The 21,998-nt window shown below is 50.9% G+C and overlaps 1 protein-coding gene across 5 annotated transcripts in view; it reads left to right on the plus strand.

The window, feature by feature from the left end:
* Klhl29 (kelch like family member 29) overlaps window positions 1-21,744 on the plus strand; it is a 297,434-nt gene extending 275,690 nt beyond the window's left edge. For all 5 annotated transcript variants that reach the window (XM_074049261.1, XM_074049262.1, XM_074049260.1 and 2 more), the window contains 8 exons: window positions 5,706-5,908; window positions 7,130-7,389; window positions 10,013-10,211; window positions 10,358-10,540; window positions 10,743-10,923; window positions 17,021-17,214; window positions 17,537-17,681; window positions 19,582-21,744. In XM_074049261.1, coding sequence (XP_073905362.1) covers window positions 5,706-5,908; window positions 7,130-7,389; window positions 10,013-10,211; window positions 10,358-10,540; window positions 10,743-10,923; window positions 17,021-17,214; window positions 17,537-17,681; window positions 19,582-19,765 — 1,549 coding nt within the window. In that variant the 3' untranslated portion in view covers window positions 19,766-21,744. The remainder of the gene's footprint in view (window positions 1-5,705; window positions 5,909-7,129; window positions 7,390-10,012; window positions 10,212-10,357; window positions 10,541-10,742; window positions 10,924-17,020; window positions 17,215-17,536; window positions 17,682-19,581) is intronic.
* The last annotated feature ends 254 nt before the right edge of the window (window positions 21,745-21,998 follow it).

Genomic DNA, 21,998 nt, shown 5'->3' on the forward strand with positions numbered 1-21,998 from the left:
GGTTAGAACGGTTCTGCAGAGTGAAGTGGCCTTGCCCTTAGAACCTGGCCCAGGGGCTCCCTCTCAGGGTCTGTGCTCTGATGAAGGGAGGAAGTAGGGACAATCTGTGGTCAGTGTCCTAGGGCTCACCGTTATGGGGCCAAACTGACCTTCCCTAATAAGCATTTACTGGGGAGTGCCCCCCTCTGCTGTCCCAGGACACCAGGCCTGGAGGCTAAGGATGGACTACTTTCCACCTCCAGCCTGAGGTAGGTCACATGTCCACTGACCTAACACCCAAGCCCAGCAAAGTCAGTCCTAGCAGCCCCATCCCCAATGTAGACACCTCCCCTGGAACCATTCACTCACTCTTTAACTCAGCAAACAGACAGGGGCCCCTCCTGGGCCAGGAACCGAATAAAACTGAACAACCGACAGTAAGAAGGCAGAGCAGAGAAGCAGGGGAGGGAGACTTAGTGGCCAGCAGGCCAGATGCTCCCAGCTGCATGAGGGCAGGTAACCTGTGTTTCAAATGAAGAATAGGAATTGGCCAGGCTGATGAGGGGAGAAGAGTGTGTGCAAGATCAAAGATCACAGGGCAGAAGTGGCCTGAAGTGCCACAATTGACATAGTGTCACTACATTTGTCAGGTGTGAGGGTGAGGATGGCAGGAACAGGGCTGCAGAGGAAGTCAGGAGCTGCATCTTGGGGCTTTGGTTTTAGCCTGGGGGTGTTGTGGTCAGATTTATGTTTCATAAAGGTGACAATCAGACTGTGAACCAGAGGGATGGGTCCCAACATTGTCTCCCAGCCAGCGACCCAGTCCCTTCTACCTTGGCTGCTGCCAGCCCTGGGCTCCCACCTTGTTCAAGCCCTTTCCTCAAGAATGTCCATGGGTGACCTAAGTCCCCTGTCTTCCTCCTCTGACAAGGAGGAAGCCTTCAGCTATGTCACAAGAGGAGCCAGTACTGTTAGACTCCCCATTTTACAGGTGAAGACACTGAGGCCTGAGACGTTCAAGTAACTGATGAATCTGGACTCCAGACTGAGGTCTGATTCCAAAGCTTATGCACTTACATACATTTGCTAACCTAGGGAGCAAAAATGTGGTTTCTGTTTGTGTGCAAAGTCTGATGAAGGAAAGTGAAATAAAGCTGAATGGGGGTTCAGGAAAAGGGACACATGCAGACTGTGCATGTGTGTGCGTGTGTGTGTGTGTGTGTGTGTGTGCGTGTGTGTGTGTGTGTGTGTGTGTATGAGAGAGAGAGAGATTTGTAAACTGGCCACAAACCTAACGAAAGAAGAGAGAATGCCCCCACTGGCACCTAACGTGCATAGCTGCCTGAGTCCTCTGGGTGAGTGCTGGAGGCTGAGTAGCTCTTGGGCAGGAGCGCATGAGGCTGTCAGGAAACACAGGCAAAGCTGGGAGCCCTAGGCCTGCCCCACCTGTCCCTTCAGGACACAAGTAGCTGACAATGAGTGCTTGGAGGGAACCCTAGCAGTTGCCCTTGGGAGTGGTCTCCCAGGTCCTGAGCAAGCAGGACATAGATCAGCCCTGGATTTTCTCTTTTGGTCTATGGAGAAATCCCTTCACTTATTTTCTGGGCACCAAGAATGTGCCACAGGGGACATTGGTCACCATGCCAGTTACTTCCACTAGGTGGCTGACTGGGTGAGCTGCAGGCCCTATCAGAGAGGATGGAACCATTCTTAAAAGACAGCAGAGGTGGCTCCTTCTGACTTCTCAGGCTCTTTCCAGTACAACTCAAGTAAAGGTGTGGGAGCTCCAGCGGAGAGCTGTCGCTCCCTATACCTTTACCTCTACACCTGGCGTCCTACCGTCCTTACCTCACAAAACCTGGGTGGGCAGATCAGTTGTGTTTTCTAAGTTGATTTTCCTAAGACCCCATGTCTAGGCTCTGGGCTTCTCATTCCCTCTCCAGCCATGATGTGGGAAGCTACAGTAGATACTAACTTAAGAACTCACCTCACCCAGTGACACAGGGTCAAGATGGACACTCTGCACCTCTTTCCCCAAGGAGTTGCACATTTGTGCATGACAGCACCTTCTCCATTCCTCAGTAACAAAAGGAGAGATTTACACTTCTATGATGCTGAGAGAATGGCGAAAGCCAGACCCATTACCCATGACCACCTCTCAAGGGGTGGTCAAGGGCCTACCCATAGTCACAGGACACAGTGAGACTTGGATTCACCCAAACACTGAGCCCTGGAGCTAAGGAAATGGAGCAGGGTGAGAATTACATCGGAAGGACAGATCAGAGTACCAGCCATGGTCATCACCTGCCCGTGCCTGTCAGTCACTCACAACTGTCCCATAGATCCCTTGCATTGTTACAGACAATGCCCAGCTCCGGGCTGAGGTGTGGCTCAGTGGTTTAGTGTTTACTTGGCATGCATAAGCACAAGACCCTGGGTTCGATTCCCAGTACCACGAAGGAAAAAAAACAACCCAACTGACAGACAGTGTCCAGTTCCAATGTGCAAAATGTAAGCATATAGCCACAGAGGTGTATGAGGGTGGGTGAGGGACTCCACCCCAAAATCTTGGAGAGGGCAACTCATGTCCCAGAGGAGTCCACTGCCAATGGTAGGATTTCCGAGGTCCTGCTAGTTAGGGATAGGCACTCCTGACAGACCCAGCTTTGCCCAGCAGGGGCTGTGACCAGGACCCTGAGCTCACCCAGGTCACCCCATTTTGAAAGAAGGTGACTTCAGGAAGTTCTAGTCTTCTGATGGAACCCTTAGGCACTGTGTGTGCTGGGATTCCACACTTCCATTCCCTATGTGTCAGGATCACAGACAATGTCACTGCTGCCTGTTTCTGACTTATGTTATGACCCTGATGGGCCAGCAGTCATGCCACACAGCCAAGTGGAACAGGACCCTCAGATCCCAAAGAGCCAGCTCAGAACAGTTGCCTATAGAGAATGCAGTCCCATATTAGTGATAAGAGCTGCCCATCAAAGATATGCCCCCTAGGGACCTCTGGAGAAGAGGTGTCTCTGGAGAGAAGACCTAAGGAACAATAGTCCAGGCCCATACATAGTCATACAGGCCCAGTCCATAGTCAGGGACAAAACTGCTGCCAAACTCCCTCAGCCTTCACAACACCTGTGTAGATATCACATGTGTGCTGATAAGATGCACAGACCTCCCTGTCTGGGCCTTGCCTCCTCAGACCTTGGACTCAGCTGCCAACAAAGCCTCCCTCACACTCGAAGTATTCCCCTAAGGCCAAGTGAGAAGGTCAGCATTTCTAACCCCACTCCCTACAAATCACTTGTCCAATGATCCCTTCCACCCCACCAGAGCAGAACCCCAGCCTCGCATCCCATGGCCAGGATTCCCTCCAACTTAACGGCATCACTATACTCTCCATCCCCTGCAGGGCACCTCACAATCTAGTGCTCCTCAGCAATTCAAGTACCTCCCCAGGACCCTCCCCCTGGTTCAGACTCTGGGAGAAACAAACAGACCTCCTCTCAGTGAAGCTGTGCCGGTCCTTCAAACATCACTTGGGGCCTCAGGCTGTCCATCTGCCATCACCCCTTCTCACTGGGTTAGCCATGGTCATGAACCTTTATGTCACATATGTGTGTGTGTGTGTGTGTGTGTGTGTGTGTGTGTGTGCATGCATCCTGAAATCTCACCTCAGCTCTTCACTGGGCTGAGATCCTCTGCCTGAGGACTTGGGACACAGCTAGGCAGATCAGTAGTGGAGGCAACAGTGACAGGAAACTTAGGAGAAGGTAAGCAACCCATTTTGATTCCATCAGCTCTTCTGGGCTGTGGTCCAGTGTGACCTTCACAGAGCATGTCCGGCATACGTAGGAAAGACCAGTTAGTGGCACAAGGGAATGAAGGCAAAGGCTGCAAAGACTTGGAACAAGAGTTTGACCAGATGGCCTCTGAAGCCTGCAGCACTAAGGATTTCTGATATCAGGGGAGTACATAATAAACTCTTTTTATACCTAACAGAGATACCCAAGCATGGGAGTCCATCCTGACAACAGAAGATAAGATCTATGAAGTCACTTTAGGAATCACTGCACATGTGGGGGTTTGGAGGGTCCTCTGACCAGACCCTCTGTGTGGCCTGCAGCTTGTCTTCTCAGCTTCCTAGGCTTGCCCAGGCTTAGAAGCCTAAGGTCTCTTAGGGAGCGTGGTAGAAAAGGCCCAGCACAGCACCCCTGGGAGGGAGCCCTGAACACCAGCAGTGGTGTAACCTGATCTCTGCAGGATTGTGTCTGGGTTTTAAAGGCCTTAACCTAAAAGAATGTTGCCCTAATGGTAGAAATGCGGGTACTGTCACATAAAAAGAGCCTCATGGGAAGGATGGGTGTTATGCTAAGTCTTCATGGAATGTTAGGCTTCATTTAGTTCAATCCTCTTGTTTTACAGAAGAGGAAGCTGAGGGCCTGAGAGGCCCAGGCTGCCCACCTGTCAGTGGCAAAGCAGGGCACCCAGGTTCCCTCACTTCTTGCCAGTGCTCTGTCCACCCACGTACACAGTGGCCAGCTTCTCTGTGGCCAGTCTGCTGCTTTGCCAGGCACCATTCCACCCCCACTGCCAGCCCCAGGTACACTCAAGGAACCAGTCACGAGAGTCTTGATTCCCTGGCCTCCTTGGAAGTGAGTGGGTGAACTTCAGAAGTCAGTGGCCAAGACGGGGCGGCCAAGCTGATGGCCTCTGAGAAACCTGCCTCCTGACTTTTAACGCTCTGGGTATTTTTCTTCCCGGCCTCACTTCTGTGTCGGTGTTATTTTTGCTTCATCTTATCTGTTTCCTTCCAGGTCCAGCTTTAGGGAGCGGCTGCCAGGCCTTAGGAGCCTTTGTAATGGTTTCGTATTTCTGTAGACACCAGATATAAACATACTGATATATTTGTGTCCCTCCCCTACTCCCCCCCAGTTCACAAGCCCGATGCACACTCTACACGCAGGCCACTCTGACCTCTGACCCCGTGTTCCATGTGGCAGGAGGGCCCCCGCCCCGGGCCAGGCCCCAGGTCATGGCTGCTGGCTGTCTGTGGCGGAAGTCCTTGGTTGTTCCCCTCTCCCCCTCCCAGCTCTAACCATTCTGTCCGTCTAGTCTATCTCGTCTCGTCTTCAGTTTCAAAGCAATGTCATGAAGGGCTTCCCTTCCATGCCTAAAAGGAAACAATATGTTTTTGGAAAGCAATGGGGTTGGAGGGGCTCCTGGGGCAGCTTGGGGCCTTGGGTCTGTAGGCACTCAGAGGAAGCCTCCTGATTGGCTGAGATGCCAGCTAATTGGGATCCTTGCAAGCCGTGGGCAGCTGGAGAATCTGCCATCTGAGGTAGCTAGTGGGCGCTGACAGGGCACACTGGTCCCATTGGTGCAGACACCAGGGCCAGCAGGGGGCTGAACCGTATTGTTTCCCTTTGAGGCCAGTCCTGGTCCTCGTCCCCATCCACAGCTCATGCTTTTTGATTTGCATCTTTTTTTGCATGGACATGCCGAGTAGTGATAAGCAGGGTTTTCTGTTCTTTTGGGCGCCTCTGGTCAGACTCTTCTCTTTCAGATCCCGTGTCAGGTCATTAGGGTCAGGTGTGTCATTGCTGTGTCCTTTGAGTCCTAAAACGAAAGGCGTGACAGAGGTGTACAGGGAGATCTGGCCCTGTGAGAAAGCGGCACAGTGGCCGCGGGGTGGCAGGTGAGGACACCCTGGTCTCTGTGCCTAGGTCGGTGCAGGATGGCAGCCAGGGCAGCCGGGAGAAGCTGGAGCTGGTGCTGTCCAATCTGCAGGCTGACGTGCTGGAGCTGCTGCTGGAGTTTGTCTACACAGGCTCGCTGGTCATCGACTCTGCCAATGCCAAGACTCTGCTGGAGGCAGCCAGCAAGTTCCAGTTCCACACCTTCTGCAAAGTCTGTGTGTCCTTTCTTGGTGAGCTGCCAGGGGGCCCCTGTGTCACTTGGGAGGAATAGTGCAGATATGTGAAAAGCCCAGCAAGGATTGAGAGGGGAGGACTGTGTGTACCCCTAAACCACTCCGTGATATGGCTGGATTTCACCACACTGTTTTCACCTGAGCACCTGAATAACCTGATGCAAAGTATGGTCTTAGGGGGACTCTGCATCACTTGTAGGAAGGAAAGGGTCACCATAGCCCAGCAGGCCTTGTGAGAACCAATGGGCCACGAGACTGTCCAAACAATCTGTTCATGGGAGAGCCTGGTCTCTGCCCTTGCCTACAAGTCCTGAATGAAGCAGCCACACACCTGTTTCCTCTTAAGTGTATTAATGCCTGGGCTACCCCAGATGCAAGGACAGGCCTAGCCATTTGAACTGTCCCTTGGATGCCCAGGCCTGTGGACAAGATGAGGAATCTAGGTGTCAGGGTCTTCCCCAGGCTCTCAACCCAGAACATGCTTACTTTGTGGCTTAGTACTGTCCAGCTTGGGGGTGGGGGTGTGGGGAAAGAACAAGTATCAGAAAGAACTGTGGCTTAGGGTATAACATGTGGAGAGAGAAAGTTAGTTGAGTCAGGTGGGAGCAGCTCAGGTAAGGACAACTAGGGGACTGAGCAATCTAAAAGGGTCAAGAGCCAGGGTGGCTGAGTGTGAGACTCACATGCTGATGGACCTGTGTGGGCCAGAAGAGTCATAGCCAGATCTCAGGACTACTGGCCAGGTCTACCTCAGATTCTAGAGGGTGGACTGGGGGAGGTTGAGGCCTATGAGAGGCAGCGGATTAGTATATGAGGGTGCTACTCCTGACATGACTACCAAAGGAATCTGGGACCTCATGCATGCTTGTCATGATCATGGAAGACACCGTAGCCACAGTGTGGCCCCATCCCCCACCCAGGTGCAGCCTCTGAAGTCCCAGCCCTCCCGCAAAAGGCAGTGAGGAAACTTCCTACCCCTCACAGTCTTCTTCCCTCTGCCAGCACCTGCAGCAGCAGAGGGAGGCCTAGGAGAGTCAGCATGAGCTGGGGCAGAGGAAAACCCAGGGCATGGACACAGGAAGGGGCTCGTGGGGACTCTGGATGCTGGAGGCAGGGTCATAAGGACATGGACACAGAGGGGGATCTGGTGATGGTGGTGGGAACAAGAGGCAACTCTCTCAGGGCCCTTGGGTCAGTGGTCCTACATTGTCATCCCAGAGAAGCAGCTGACCGCCAGCAACTGCCTGGGTGTACTGGCCATGGCAGAGGCCATGCAGTGCAGCGAGCTCTACCACATGGCCAAGGCCTTCGCGCTGCAGATCTTCCCTGAGGTGGCAGCCCAGGAAGAGATTCTCAGCATCTCCAAGGATGACTTCATCGCCTATGTCTCCAATGACAGCCTCAACACCAAGGCCGAGGAACTGGTGTATGAGACAGTCATCAAGTGGATCAAGAAGGATCCTGCATCACGTGCCCAGGTAGGGACTGCCCCTCCCTGTCCCTTCTTTTTGGGTTTGAGGTACCCTTCAGTCTGCAGCAAGGATAAAGGAAGGTGAATGAGGTAGGGCTTCCTGTCTGGCCAGCAGGGGGTGTATGGAAGGCACTAGGCAGGTGCGCGCGCGCATGCGCGCGCACACACACACACACACACACACACTCCTTCCCCGACAGCTGAGAGGGGAAGGGAGGTTGTACAGACAAGCATCAGTCACCAGAGGTGCCATTCCATTTTGAAGGAGATGCAAGCTGACCAGGGACCAGTGGGCAGCACTGGGCCCTGCAGGGTGTAGTGGGTGCTTGAGCAGGGTGCTTAGGCTCTCTGCAGCTCAGACCCTCAAGAGGAGCCCCAGCATGCTTTGGTTATCAATGAATGGAGAACAAATAGAAACCACACTGGAGACAGGAAACCAAGGCACACACACTTGACAGGAGAGAACATTGGCGGAATCCAAGCCAAGCCTTTTTCCAGAGGAGGAAGGAAAGGATGGCAATGTCCCCAGAGGGACACCTGTGTAACAGGGCACCCACTGGTTACATGCACACCCTAGAAAGCCCTGACAGGCCCCACTCAGAAGGGAATTGCCTTGGTTCTCCTGGGTGAAAAACATGGGAATTGGTGCAGGTGCATGAAGCCCAGGACGGGGGAATGCACCCAAAGAACAGGACAATAGCCCCAAAATAAGGACCTGATCAGGAGGAACAGAATCAGAAAGGCCAGATCCCTGAGGTAACTGAGTTGTCATGTTCCATCGAGAGCAAGAAGAGGGACAAGGCTGAGAGGGATGGACCAGATGCTAAGATCAATGGTACTGCGTGCAAATGGCATGCAGAGATGACTGCCTTACCTCAACCCAGCTGCCAGCTTCTCAGAGCCCCTCAGCTCCTCAGAGGGGAAGTCCTCGGATTCATTAGTTGGGGAGAAGGCAAGATTTCTTTTCCAAGGAAGTAAATTAGGTTGGCAGCTAATAATAGTGATTGCCACAATTCACTACAGCTCTCTAAATCTACCTCCCCATCCCAAGCTCCCTTCTGGGCTGCAGGTCTCTGCCTTCAGTCACCTACTGGACATCAACCTTTCTAATTCATCAAATCCAAAGCCCACACCTTTCCTGTGTTCATTGTTTCAGTCCTGCCCACTGCCAAACATAATTCCACCACACGGTCCATTCATTGGTCACACAGTGATTATTTCTGCCTCCTTCCTCCCTCTTAGATGGGTTCACATCCCTCTTTCCCCGCCCCCATCCCTATCTCAACAAGGTCACAGCCAGCATCTCTGCAGTGGTTTCCTTTCCATCCATCTTGCTCCCTTTAAATCCATTTTCTACCCTGCAGCAGGAGTGCTCTTTCTAAACAGCAAATTGGGTCACGTTGTCACTCTGTTTAAAATCTTTCATTGGTTCCCACATCAACTCGCAGAAGTCCCACAGCCAGTGGCCAGTGTAGGATGGGATCAACCAGGCCTGTCCACAAGAACTTCTCCAGGCTCACTGTTCCCTATCTGATAATTGCTCAACCCCCAACAAAAATCTTTTTATCCAACCAAAATAAACTCCATGTAATCCCCCAAATGCAACATCTTTTTTACTCTCCATGGCTCTGCTCAGGCTTTGAATGGTTGCCTCCCCCTACCTTCCACCTGGAAGGAGTCCCAATCAGACATCACCCAATTCAGACATCATCTGCCTATGACACCTCTCACTCCTGAACACCCTGCAGCTCTACCTAGACTCCTGTTCCTGACTGCCATAAAACTGTGAACACCTTGATGTCACAGAGGGAGGTCTCATCAGCCTCTGCACCCCCAGTAACGAGACTAATGCGTGACACGTGATAGTCACCAGTTATTCATGGGCTGAAAGTGAAGTGGACAGCATGATGAGCAGCTCGCCAGGTAGCAGAGAGATTCAAGTCAGTCCATGAAAAACCTTCAATAGAGGGTGAGAAGAGCCAGGAGCCAGTGTGAGATAAGGAGACCAGGGAATTGTGGTGTTGGGGACCTGAAAGCTCTCACAGTCATCTACAAGTCACTGTCTCCTTTAAATTCACCTGCTGTCAAGATCCTACTGCACTCACACCTCGTTGAGACTCATACTCTCCTTGGTTCGCCCCTGGCAGCCTGGTATAAAGCAAGCAGCCACAACCTGGGTGGAGTGTGGAAATGAGGTGCTAGAGGGAGGGAGGGATGGATGGATGGATGGATGGATGGATGGATGGATGGATGGAGGGAGGGAGGAAGGGAGGGAGGGATGGATGGATGGATGGATGGATGGATGGATGGAGGGAGGGAGGGATGGATGGATGGATGGATGGATGGATGGAGGGAGGGATGGATGGATGGATGGATGGATGGAGGGATGGGCCACCCCAGGCCAGCTGCAACTTCCAGGTGTACTAACTGCCCCTCACAGCTCAACCAACAGGTTTCCATTGTCTGTCTATGCCAGGCTGGGCAGAGTGTAGGCACTTCCAAGCCAGGCACAGCCTGGAATTATCACCTTGGGGCAACCCCACACCTCTTTTTCCCTTCTCCATACAACTCACAAGAGGCACCTCCCTTCCCGGAGTCTGAGCAAAGCCTGTGTCTCCCTTTTCTCACAGTATGCAGCTGAGCTCTTGGCAGTTGTCCGTCTCCCCTTCATCCACCCAAGCTACCTGCTCAATGTGGTGGACAACGAGGAGCTAATCAAATCATCGGAAGCATGTCGGGACCTAGTCAATGAGGCCAAACGCTACCACATGCTGCCCCACGCCCGCCAGGAGATGCAAACACCCCGAACCCGGCCCCGCCTCTCAGCAGGTACTCAATTTGGTACTGGCCCAAACCCACCATCTGCAGGTGCTGTGAGCTCAACCCGGCTCTGGGTGGTCCCACAGAGAGAAGCCAGGCATGGATGCTGACAGTATCAGGGTGTGATCCAAGGGTGCCCATCCATGTCCCTGCAGGTGTGGCTGAGGTCATCGTTTTGGTTGGGGGCCGTCAGATGGTGGGGATGACCCAGCGCTCACTGGTGGCTGTCACCTGCTGGAACCCACAGAACAACAAGTGGTACCCCCTGGCCTCGCTGCCTTTTTATGACCGCGAGTTCTTCAGTGTAGTGAGTGCGGGGGACAACATCTACCTCTCAGGTGAGCCCTCAGGACTGGGATGGGGACCGAGATGGGATCCCCAAAGGGACCTCTGCCCACATGGCAGGGCTGAGGAAGGCCAAGTCCCCAGAGTGTCTGCTTTGTAGGTGAAGCCTCTTCCTTCTGCCCCTAGGGCTGGGCCTGCCAACCCTGGGCCCTTCCTCAGCCCCTGCCTGCCTGTGTACCCCCATACCGCCTACAGGTGGGATGGAATCAGGGGTGACGCTGGCTGATGTCTGGTGCTACATGTCCCTGCTCGATAACTGGAACCTGGTCTCCAGAATGACGGTCCCACGCTGTCGGCATAACAGCCTTGTCTATGATGGGAAGATTTACACCCTTGGAGGACTTGGTGTATCAGGCAACGTGGACCATGTGGAGAGGTAAGGAGGTCACAGTTCACACAGGGCATCCTCTCACATTCACCAAAAGCTAAAAATCACATTGCTTCTTCCTCACCAAAACTGCCCCTAGCCTACATACTAGACCATTCAAAGGCTGTAATCCAGGCTGTTTAAACACAGCAGTGAGATAGGACTGTGCATGTAAGCTAGAAGAAGGCAGGGTGACATCTGCTTTGGTCATCCCCAGTCACTCTTGTCGACAACTCTTTTAGGTGTCAGACTAGATAGAGACCCAAGGCCCAAGCCTGGAAGGACACAGAGTAAGCTTGGCTAGGCTAACAGGTAGAAAGGAGACACACTGGACTGTGAGTGCCAGCTCAGAGACTTGCCAGAACTCAGGGGCAAAGTGAAATCCATGGCCCAAATGTGGGTCGTGCTGTTGGCAGTGCCTCCTTGTCCCCTGCCAAACTGGGGTTATACACCAGGGAGCTCCTTTCCTCACTCTATCCCACACATCCCAGGAAATCTGCAGTAGTGCAGGAAAGGGTCACCACAGACTAAATGAGCAATTTGGGGGGCACAGTCTTGCCAGCTCACTAGAATTCTCTGGAAGAAAATATAAGCCAATGAGTCCAAGACTTGCACATTAGTCTACCCTCTGCTATAAGTCACAGGCTGTCTTCCTTCTATAGAACACAGGTTCTATAGGACCAGGGGCCAGAGGCTGGAGGGGGCAGTATCTGAGGGTCCTTTCCCTAGTGTCCAGGACACTGGCTATCATGAGTTAGCAGAGGAAATGGAGGGCTGCAGTCTGGTTTGGAAGAAACTAGTACCCTGGAGGGTGACAAGTAAGACTGACCTGTCCCCATATTATAGTTCAGAATGTCACAGTTAGATCACCAGAGTCCTCTTCCCAGTCTATCCTATACCCTGGCCCACCATCCCACATCATTATCTACCACCAGAAAGCAAACCTTCCCATGTGCTATCCTTTTGCCTATGAAGCAACACATACCCCTCAATATGAAATATCCCTACCCTGCTGCCACCCCACAGTGGCTAATTGGACACTTGACAAATGTTACAGCAACAATGGTTTCAGAGTGAGACAGGCACTAAACGCTCATTGTGGGCTTTTAACTCCCCCAAGTGGAGCCCAGAGATGGCTCAGGAACAACATTTAATTGTCATATTGATTTGAAGACAATGGGGAATCCCAGTGTGATTATGAGGATATTAATACTGTTGATGGACCTAGAGCAGTCCTGACACTGGGGGTCTTTAGCGTGACCCACTGCATAGCCACATGTGCCCCAAGCCTTCCAGAAGTATCAGCTTCCAATCATCTGTCAATGAACGCATGAAAAAGGAGACATTTTCTATGTAGGAGTAAACCGAGCTGGATATGTCATCCTGCCTTGCTTTTATCAGCTATTTTTAATCTCCTAAGACGCTGATTACTCATTTTGCAAAGTTATACTTGTTGATAAATACGAGGATTTGTTCGAGGATCAGATACACTGACTAAGAGGTAGAGACAAGCTTTGCTTCTCTCGGGCCCTGCAGCATCTCCAAGGCCCAAGTCTTCCCTGGGGGGCTTAGACTTCCTGCTGCCTAGGAAATGTCAGCACAGTCACCATGTGAGCAAGACCACCATGAGCGTCCCAATGGATAGAAGAGCAGTCAGGACAACATGGAGCCCAGAGGGGTCCTGAGCCCTGCTTCAGCCCCTGGGAATCTGTCAGCTGTCCTTGTAGGAACAGGACACAGACTTGAAGACCCCTGGGTTATGTTCATGCAAGGGGGTGGAGGGTGCAGGAGAGAGGACACTGCTTTCCAAGGAGCAGGTGTCTTACCCCTTTAGGTAAGTCAGTTTCTGTGCCACATGGTGGCAATGATGAGAATTCAGGGTGATAGGAAGGTCAGCATAATGAGGACAGACACGAGGGCGCTTTGTTCCCCAGGAAGCACTAATGGTACAAATTGCTATTATATTGATAATGAATGAGATATATAGTGCATTATAATTATATTACATTACTGTATTACAGGAATAGAGCAAGATCATATAATTATAGATTAAAACAACAGTGCCATAGACAAACCTGTATTATATCATTATATAAATAACTGGGTCTAATATTTTATAGCAATATATTGCAGTAGCTGTGGTTACTGGATAAATGATAGTGGAGCGCCTCACTCAGCAGGTCATTTGCATGTCATTAGCATATCCTTCTCAAGCAGGAAGCTGACAGATTGAGCTGACGGGAGGGCTCATGGCTTGGCAATCAGCCACCTGGAATAACAAGCTCTCAGGAAATTTGTGTTTGGCAGAATATGCCATTATAGCAAAAGACTGAGGACTAACGGCCACATAATCTTCCTCTGTCTCCCAGCTCCTCTTGCAGGAGTTTTTTGGCTCTCTGCCATACTGGCTTAAAAAACACATCTGAACTTCTGACACTGTCCAAAAGGACACTTACTCCATTGAATACCAGCCGTATATCATCCCTTCGTGCCCAAACAGAATGAGCCCTGTTGCCTGTTAAAGAGACTTTAGCCTCTCTTCAAATCCAAGGCCAGAACTGAATGCCACATGGCTGTCCCCTTCCCATCCTCCCACATACACACTCAGGACTAGAGGCACAGACTACAGAAGACCCTGTTCCTGGGGCACTGAGCTCCCACTGGATTACAGCTCCTGACCAAAGGAGGCTCACAGAAGAAAAGTTGGAACAGTGTGCTGGAAAAAAAAACAACAACTCCGGTGGCACAGTGAGCTGACTCTGGACCCTGCTCTGAGTCCATGCACACACAGAGCAGTGTGGAAGCCATGGATGTGCTGATGGGTAGTGAGTAGGTGCAGGGACAGCTGGAGTCAGAAAAGAGCATGGTGAGGACAGCCAGCCCTGAAGAACACTGGACAGATGCTGAGGACTGGGATAAAGAAGTGCCCCCGTGAAGAAAGACCTCAAGGATCCCAGTCCCTTGGCCAGTGTGCTTAATCCCATTTCTGCTCTTCCCAGCAGCTGCTTCCTTCCTTTTACCCCTGTCTTGTCTGGACCTCAGGTTCCATCACTTCTCCATCCTCTCACTTTGCTACTTCCTCATCCCTTAGCACATGTTCAGTGGATCCATTCAGCCCAATACCACACTATCCCTGCAGCTGATGGGGAAAATCCCACCATCCTGCAGACTGGCTCTGTGATGCACTAGATGCTGAAAGGCAGGCTCTTGGGGTTGCCTTGTCAGCCATTTGCCTCACTCTCAAGAGCAGGTATTTGTTCTTCTCCCTCTCTCCTCAAAGCTTGGACCCCACAAATAGACTGCCCCGCTACTAGTGCCAGTTGTACCTCTTGCTTCCCAAGAAAAGAGGTCTATCAGTGAAGAGGACATATTTCTTCCTTCTCAGTTCACCAAATGTCCCTGCACCCCTACCATCCTTACCTTCTTCTCTCTTGCCCATAGGCACCCCCTCTCCTCCTCACCCTGGATTCAATTTGCATCTGCTGGATCTACCAGAAGCCTTACTTCACCAGCTCTTCCCTCTTTTCTTTTTCTTCTTTCTTTCCTCCTTCTTCATTCTTTTCTTCCTTCCTTCCTTCATTTCTGTTTTTTTGAGATAGGATTTCACCATGTTTCCTAGACTGGTCTTTAACTCCTAAGCTCAAACAATCCTCCTACCTGAGCCCAGGGCTACAAGCATGTGACACCTTCTCTCTCTTACACCACTGTCCCTTGGTATCCATAAGGATTGGTTCCAGAACCTAGCAGATACCCAAATCCTTGGTGGATTCTCAAGTCCCTTGTATATAATGGTGTAATGTTGGAATATAGCCTATGATTACTGCTCCATATACGTTAAATAATTTAAATCATTTCATCATTACTTACAGTGCGTAATGTAATGTGAATGCTGCACAAACAGTTGTCACACTATATTGTTTAGGGAATAATAAGAAAAAAAGTCAGTACATGTTCAGTACAGGTGCATTTTTTTTCATATTTTCTAGCTACAGTTGGTTGAATCCACAGATGTGGAATGCACCAGTATAATAGCCAACTGTGTATTTAGTTTTTCCTTATCCACTTGGGCTCCTTCCTGTTAGCATGGAAACACAATTAAACCTCCCCTCCCAAAAACAAATTAAAACATGTGGTGTGCTGAAGCTGGTTCATACTGGCTCATGAGAGCCAATTGTTAAAAATCTGGGAATTCTATAAGCCAGTTATCAACTGTGGCTATTACTAAAAATTAAATTATATCCTTACAGATATATATGAACACAAGTAATTCATACTCACAATTCATCACTCTGTAATTGTCTGCCATTTTGTTCTTTTGCCTGCTCTAGAGGGTCCAGATGCCTGTTGTAGCTGCATTGGAAGGGTCTAGAGAATTGTGGCCACAGCTGGCTCCCCGCTACATCATCCCATTGGTAGCTTAAAGTCAGGCAGGTGGGAGGATTTACACCCCAGAACTCAGCAAAAGCTACACAGCAGAACTTTTTCCTCAGAGAGGTGGCTGATAAACATTGATTTACATTCCACTGACAAAACTCCCTCTTGCCCTCTATCTCTTTCTGGGTGCTACCTTCTCTGCCCCTCTTCACAGCTAAGTTTCCTCCAAGTCTACACCTGCTGTCTCTAGTCTTCACTGCAAAGCCTCCCCTGCAGCTGCTACACACAATGGCTTCTGCATCTCCTGCTCCACCTAGGGTACCCTTGACTGCAGGAGTGTCATAAGCACTCTCACCTCAGCCTCCACACTTGAAGCCCTCCACCTCAGCAGCATGGTCACTGGCTGTTTGATGGCCTTGGCATATCCCCAGCCTCATACCACCAGCACTCTCCCAATGCAGTCCTTGGCCTCATTTCTATCTTTGTACCAATGACCCCAAAGCTGAATATTTAACCCAGAACCATCCACCCCCCTGCTCCTGTATAAACCCAACCTGCCACCCACAGACACTTTAGTAGTGTCTAAATACTAAACTCTACCTGATTAAAACTGGAATCACCCTCCCTCCCCACCCAGCCTGGGTTCCCTGCCCACCCACCATAGCTACTTCCATCCAGTCTCCCAAGGCAGTGACCCTGACTCACCTGAGCAGCTCCGTGCCGCTCAGCTCTGTCCCACCCTCTCCTTTTCCCACTTCCTCATGCTCTCGTCATCTCTTGGACCAAGCCACTGTGACTTCTCACCATGCTTCCTGTAGCAGACTGGTTTAACTACTCTCTTTGCTTCCAGCCTCCTCACTGAAGCACTGTATCCACCTGCAGCCACAGTAACTCCTCTGAGTCCAGGTTTCATTGTCATACTATCTCTCTGCTTAAACCTTTTGGGCTTCCCCACTGCCCTGTTCACAAAGCTGGACCCCTGAGGTAGGCATGCATGGCCTTTGAATCCACCTGACCTCTGGCCATTCCAGACTAATCCAAAAGGTCCCCAAATGCCACCAACCCCACAACTGTCCCCTCACCTGGGGTGCGTTGCCTGAGCTCAGCCATTCTGGGGCTCTCCTCCCCAGTTGGTAGCTGATTTCCCCCTCCAGGCCCAGCCCAGAGTCACTCTCCAGGAAGCCTAACCCTACCTAGGAAAGCAGGCTAGGTGCCCTGCTGCGTGTGCTTTGGTCCATCACTCACTGTCACACCAACATCCTGCACTGTCATCGGTTCCTGTGCGTTTTCTTAATTTTCTGTCTTCTTCACGGGGCCACCAGCTCCTGAAAGGCAGGAATGGCACTTGGTTCACCCTCATCCCCTCAGTTTCTATCCCAGAGCCTGGTACATAGCAGGCAGGATCACCACAGGGAAGGGTGGGCTGGAGCTGGATGAAGGGCTGATGGGTCCACGAACAGGTGAGCTGTGTGAGCAAAGGCAGGAGACAGGAGTCAGCAGAGAGGCTTTACAAGCAACGGTATCCACTGAGGTTCAAGAGGAGGCTAAGAGGACCAGTTTGAAGCAACTCTAGAGGCCTGGAGCCCCTCACACCAGTGCCCCCTCCTGTGGGCTCAGGCCATGCCAGCGTTGCAAAGGACAAGAAACAGATGGCTCTTCTCCCCCAAGTACTGCTGCCTGCCCTTGGCTGTGACCTTGCCCTGCACACTCCTCTTTTCTCCTCTTTCCACAGGTATGACACAATCACCAACCAATGGGAGGCAGTGGCTCCTCTGCCCAAGGCAGTGCACTCTGCAGCAGCCACCGTGTGTGGTGGCAAGATCTATGTGTTTGGTGGGGTAAACGAGGCAGGCCGAGCTGCAGGCGTCCTTCAGTCCTATGTGCCACAGAACAACACTTGGAGCTTCATCGAGTCTCCAATGATCGGTGAGGACCAGAGGTCTCCTCAGCCCAAGCCAGTGGGGTGCCTCCTACCCGACTCGTTCATTCATTCAACCTCAGCAGCCCAGGCTGAGCCCAGTGGTTCTGCAGACCCAGGTCTGGGGGTTAGGGAGTGGGTGCCTCCGAACCCAGGTGCAGCCAGAGTCTTAGCATCTGGAGAAAGGCAAGCCAGTCAAGGCTACAGGTGCCCTTGGCCCCAAGCCTATCCTCAGGCCAATTATGATATTGGGGGTTGGTCTTCTAAAAAGAAAGGGGAGGGAAGGCAATGACCACACATCTTGACCCACCTGCTCTGTTGTCCTCACAGACAACAAGTATGCACCTGCAGTCACCCTCAATGGCTTCGTGTTCATCCTGGGTGGGGCTTATGCCAGAGCCACAACCATCTATGACCCAGACAAAGGCAACATCAAGGCGGGCCCCAACATGAACCATTCTCGCCAGTTCTGCAGGTGAGGCAACTCGGCCGGGGTTGTAAAGGTGTGGGGGACAGACAGAGACAATGGGAGTGGTGTGATCACAAGGACTTACCACCTTTCCATTACTAAGCGATTTCCAGGCCAGAGTAGTGACCCTCCCCTCCAACGCAAGGACAGATGTCAGAGCCAGAGCAGAGCAGGGAGCACCCAAGGGCAGCCATGGCACCCACTGGCTCAAGAGTCCCAACCTGTAGCTCCAGGTGACCCCATCTCATGCTGGAGGAGGCATCAAGGCCATCCTCCTTTCCATGAGAGGGGAGGCTACCTTCTCCCAGGGTGCTTGCCAGAACTGCACAAGAACATGTGGCTTCTTAATAAATGCTGTGATCACGTGCATGACCTCCATGGCCCTTGGAGGCTGAACCAGGTGAGGTGAACCAGGCCCAGTTTCTCTGGAGTCTCAAAGGCTGACTGGGCAGAAGCACATAGGGATCTGACTCTGCAGGAGAGGAGTGGAAGCAGAGCGAGGAGTGGTTCCCCAGTCCCCTGGCCCCAGGCAATGAGACACCAGTCCCTGCTCTTCTGGGCCCCAGAAACCCTATTATCAGCATAGCAGGTCCTTCCTGAAGACCCTTGTGCTTACACAAAGGTAATCACTGACTCCTCAGTGTATAACAGCATGAAGCTTTGATTGAGTACCAACTGTTTGTGTAGCATGGCTAGAAAAGATGTAACTCCTACTCCTAGCATGTCATGCAACTTGGACAATGATTTCCTGGCCTGGGAAAGTTCTGTCTGTGAAACAGGTGGTTGTACCTGAGATCTGCTAAGCCCCTGCTGGCATTGCAATTCTAGATTCTCGAGCACTCCTCTCGTGCCCCGTCCTCTAATGATGGTGATGTGCACATTACAGTCTGACTATACTATCACTGACAGACAACCGGAGTATTGAGCCCGCTACGGAGAGGGGTCCCTGCCTGATCTGAGACTAGAGGTGGATGGAAATATTTAGGCTGAGCCTAGCAAAAGTGGGAAATAATAGTCCACAAAGGGAGGGACACAAGGACCCTGTGTGGTGTAGACCTGGAAGAGAGCAGGCTGGAAGCCTTGGTGTCTGCTAAGAAGTCCAGGTGGATGTGTTCTAGTCAAGGCATTTCTGAAACAGGTGGAGCCTTTGAAAAGTTATGTGTCCAGTTTCAATGAATAGCCAAGAGAAAATGGCCACTAGCTGGAATGAAAGAGAAGTGAGGGCTAGAGACATGGATCAGGATGCCAGTGTGAAGGGGCACAGAAACGGTGCTAAGGGAGGAAGTGCAGGGAGGAAGCGCAGGGAGGTACTGATGCTGTGCTCTCATGATGGGAAGAGTTAATGGGGATGATGGGACCAAGCCAGAAGTGTCTCACAGGGAAGAGGTCCTGGAGCAGTCATTGATTGCTCTGCAGAGTATGGCCGTCCCTTGAAGTCATGAGCAGACAACACCCCCAGGTCACACATGTTAAGAAGACAGAAGAAGAGGGTTGAACTCTGAGCCCCAGGGCACAGGCAGAACTCACAGTCAAGTAGCTGCTGTTCTATTAGATCAGGTCCTTATTATTCTGTCTCCTGGCGTTCTTGAGTCCTGTTCCCACTGAGAAGGCTCTGTATGTACAACACGATTTAATAAGGGTTCGGTGGCGAGGGCCGAGCACCCGTACCGCAGGTGGCAACTCTGCAGCTGTGGTTAGGCTTGTGCTTGGAGACCAGTACAGTACAATGTCCTGATTGTCCCTGGAGAAAAGAGGTTTTGTCAGAGGGCAAAGAAGAACAGCAAGAATCCACATGACCTTTGCAAGAGGGTGCAAGCAGCTGGCAACCAACACAATGTTAGGAGTCTATCTCCAGGCCCAAGCTGGAAGTTCAAGCCCTAATTATCTGTCCACTTTCCTCTGACAGTGCTGTGGTGCTCGATGGCAAGATTTATGCAACTGGAGGCATCGTGAGCAGTGAGGGGCCCGCCCTGGGCAACATGGAGGCCTATGAGCCTGCAACCAACACATGGACCCTCCTACCCCACATGCCCTGCCCTGTGTTCAGACATGGCTGCGTGGTGATAAAGAAATATATTCAAAGTGGTTGACATCAGCAGAAAGCCCATGACAAGACTGTGGATGAGTCTGGTGAGGCAAATGCTGTACACAATGATAATTTTTCAGCAACACCAATAAAAGGCCCACAAAACACAATCAAGGAACTCACTGCGCTAAACATTTTGAATATTCTCTACATTGAATGTAGAAAATCATCCTCGCCTTTGGGTGAAACGGGCACAGTGTCTGGGCAGCAGGAACCTGGACATGTGTTAAGCCAGGCCTGGCTGGCTCCTGCAGAGGCATTTGCTCTGGACAGGGGCACTCACTCTGCCTGGTGCAATATTTCACATATTTTTCAACTGGGAGAGAGAAGCTGTTTTTCCCTTCCTGCAGAGCAAGCTTGATCCCTAAAACACCATAGATCACTTATCCTATGACAATGTTAGGCGTCAGGCTCTTTTGGAATAAGATCAAAGTGTCCTTAACACTTTGAGTCCTACGTTTGTTTTTTAACCAATCTACACTTTCAAGTGGCTGAGAGAAAATGAGGGACAGGATTGTGCAGCATCAGGCCTAGGAGGCTACTGGTCCCCACCGGGATGGACAGAAGCGAAGTCCAGCCGCCTGCACAGGGCCAGGGCGGCAGCTGCAGGGACTGCTGAGGACAGCCATCTGTCCTTCATGGGTTTTTCTACCATGTTTTTGCTGGAGAAGGACAAGGTGGTTGTGCTAGCTTTCTCTTATCCAATATGAATTATTTAGATTTCCAAGGCATTTTCTTGATAAACAAAAGGCTATTTTTAAGTACTGAGAGGAGGCCACAAGAGGGATGACGTTGTGGGAATTCCCAAAGCTCTTTGTAGGTAGTGCCAGAAGAGGGCATTTGCTCTCATTTTTCTATGTGTAGAATAGAGGATCTCTCCTGGGGTGGGCCATGCCCCCACTTTATTTTTGGAAAAAGTAACTCCCAGCCAGCCCCATAAAGACAGTGCCTCATGGAGGCATTGTCAGAGGAAGAAGGGTCACAGGTCTAGGGCACAGTTCTGGCTGCCGACACCAATCCAGCTCCCTCCATGAGGTAAAGCTGAGGACCCAGGCCCGGGGAAGGGACTGAGGGAGGGAGGGAGGGAACAGAAATGTCTACAAAGCACAGGAGACTATTTTTGATATTTATAGCTATATATTAAGGCACCTGCCACAAGAGCTCTCGGGATGGGGACAACCTTTTTAGACGAGCCATGACAGCCAAGGCCTGAGGTTTGGATATGAGCAGAATCAATCTTCTTGTCACATACTAACCTGAGCAAAGGGAAGCCAGGAGGCAAAAAGGCTCAAAAGAGAAAGGCCTCCCACTAGTCCTTAGACCCTCAAACCTCACCCAGTCATCAGTTTCCATTCCAGGGCAGGAAGAAGGCCATCACCACCGTGCTGTTTGGTTGAAGATGGTACCAAATACACATTTAATCATTTTTCTATCTGGGAAGTCAGCTTGTCATCACTTCATGATAAGAACCATTTATAAGGAGAAGGACAGGACCACTTTCCATCTTTCAGTATTTGATGACACAAAATTCCAATTCTAATCTCGGGCATCAACTTCTAGTAATTACAAGTGTGGCTCCCACTTGGACAAGATACCGAGCTTCGTTATGCAGTTTTTAATATTATTTATTATTTTAAGAAGTAATAAGCACAAAACTACATACATTGTATGTCATTTAAAGTATTTATGTCAAACAGGGTGCAAGTGTGAACCCAAGGACTGGAGCACAAATTTCTAACTGCCTGGGGCAGGGCGAATGTGAGCATTGGTGTGCATCTGCCTCCAAGGGAGGTGTTAGTGGTCACCAGGACTCCACGCGGATGACACTGAAATTCCGTTTCTCTCCTCACCGATCACACTGGAGCAAAACTGGCTATTTCTGTGAATGATATAAAACAGGGTTCTCTGTAATGGTATTGTATATAGTATATGTTTATTGTTAAGTTCTTGTTATATTATAATAAATATATTTATAGATCTAGACTCAGAAGCCAATGCAATGTCTGTGTGTGCCACCATCTGTTGTCACAGTGACCAGAGGCCCTGTGCAGGCCTCTTCTTCCTGTCCTACCTCAGGGGTCTGGGTTTCTCTGGTAAAGTTCCATGCAGGTTTTGATGATTAGAAAGGACAGGACTCTTTAGCAACGCAGCATAGAGAGCTGAAAAGGAAGCCTAAAGTTGTCCTAAAGGACAACTGATAGTCAAAGTTGAAAGGGATTTGCAAACACTCTGGAATT

Source organism: Castor canadensis, chromosome 12, assembly GCF_047511655.1.
Source record: "Castor canadensis chromosome 12, mCasCan1.hap1v2, whole genome shotgun sequence".
NCBI lineage: Eukaryota > Metazoa > Chordata > Mammalia > Rodentia > Castoridae > Castor > Castor canadensis.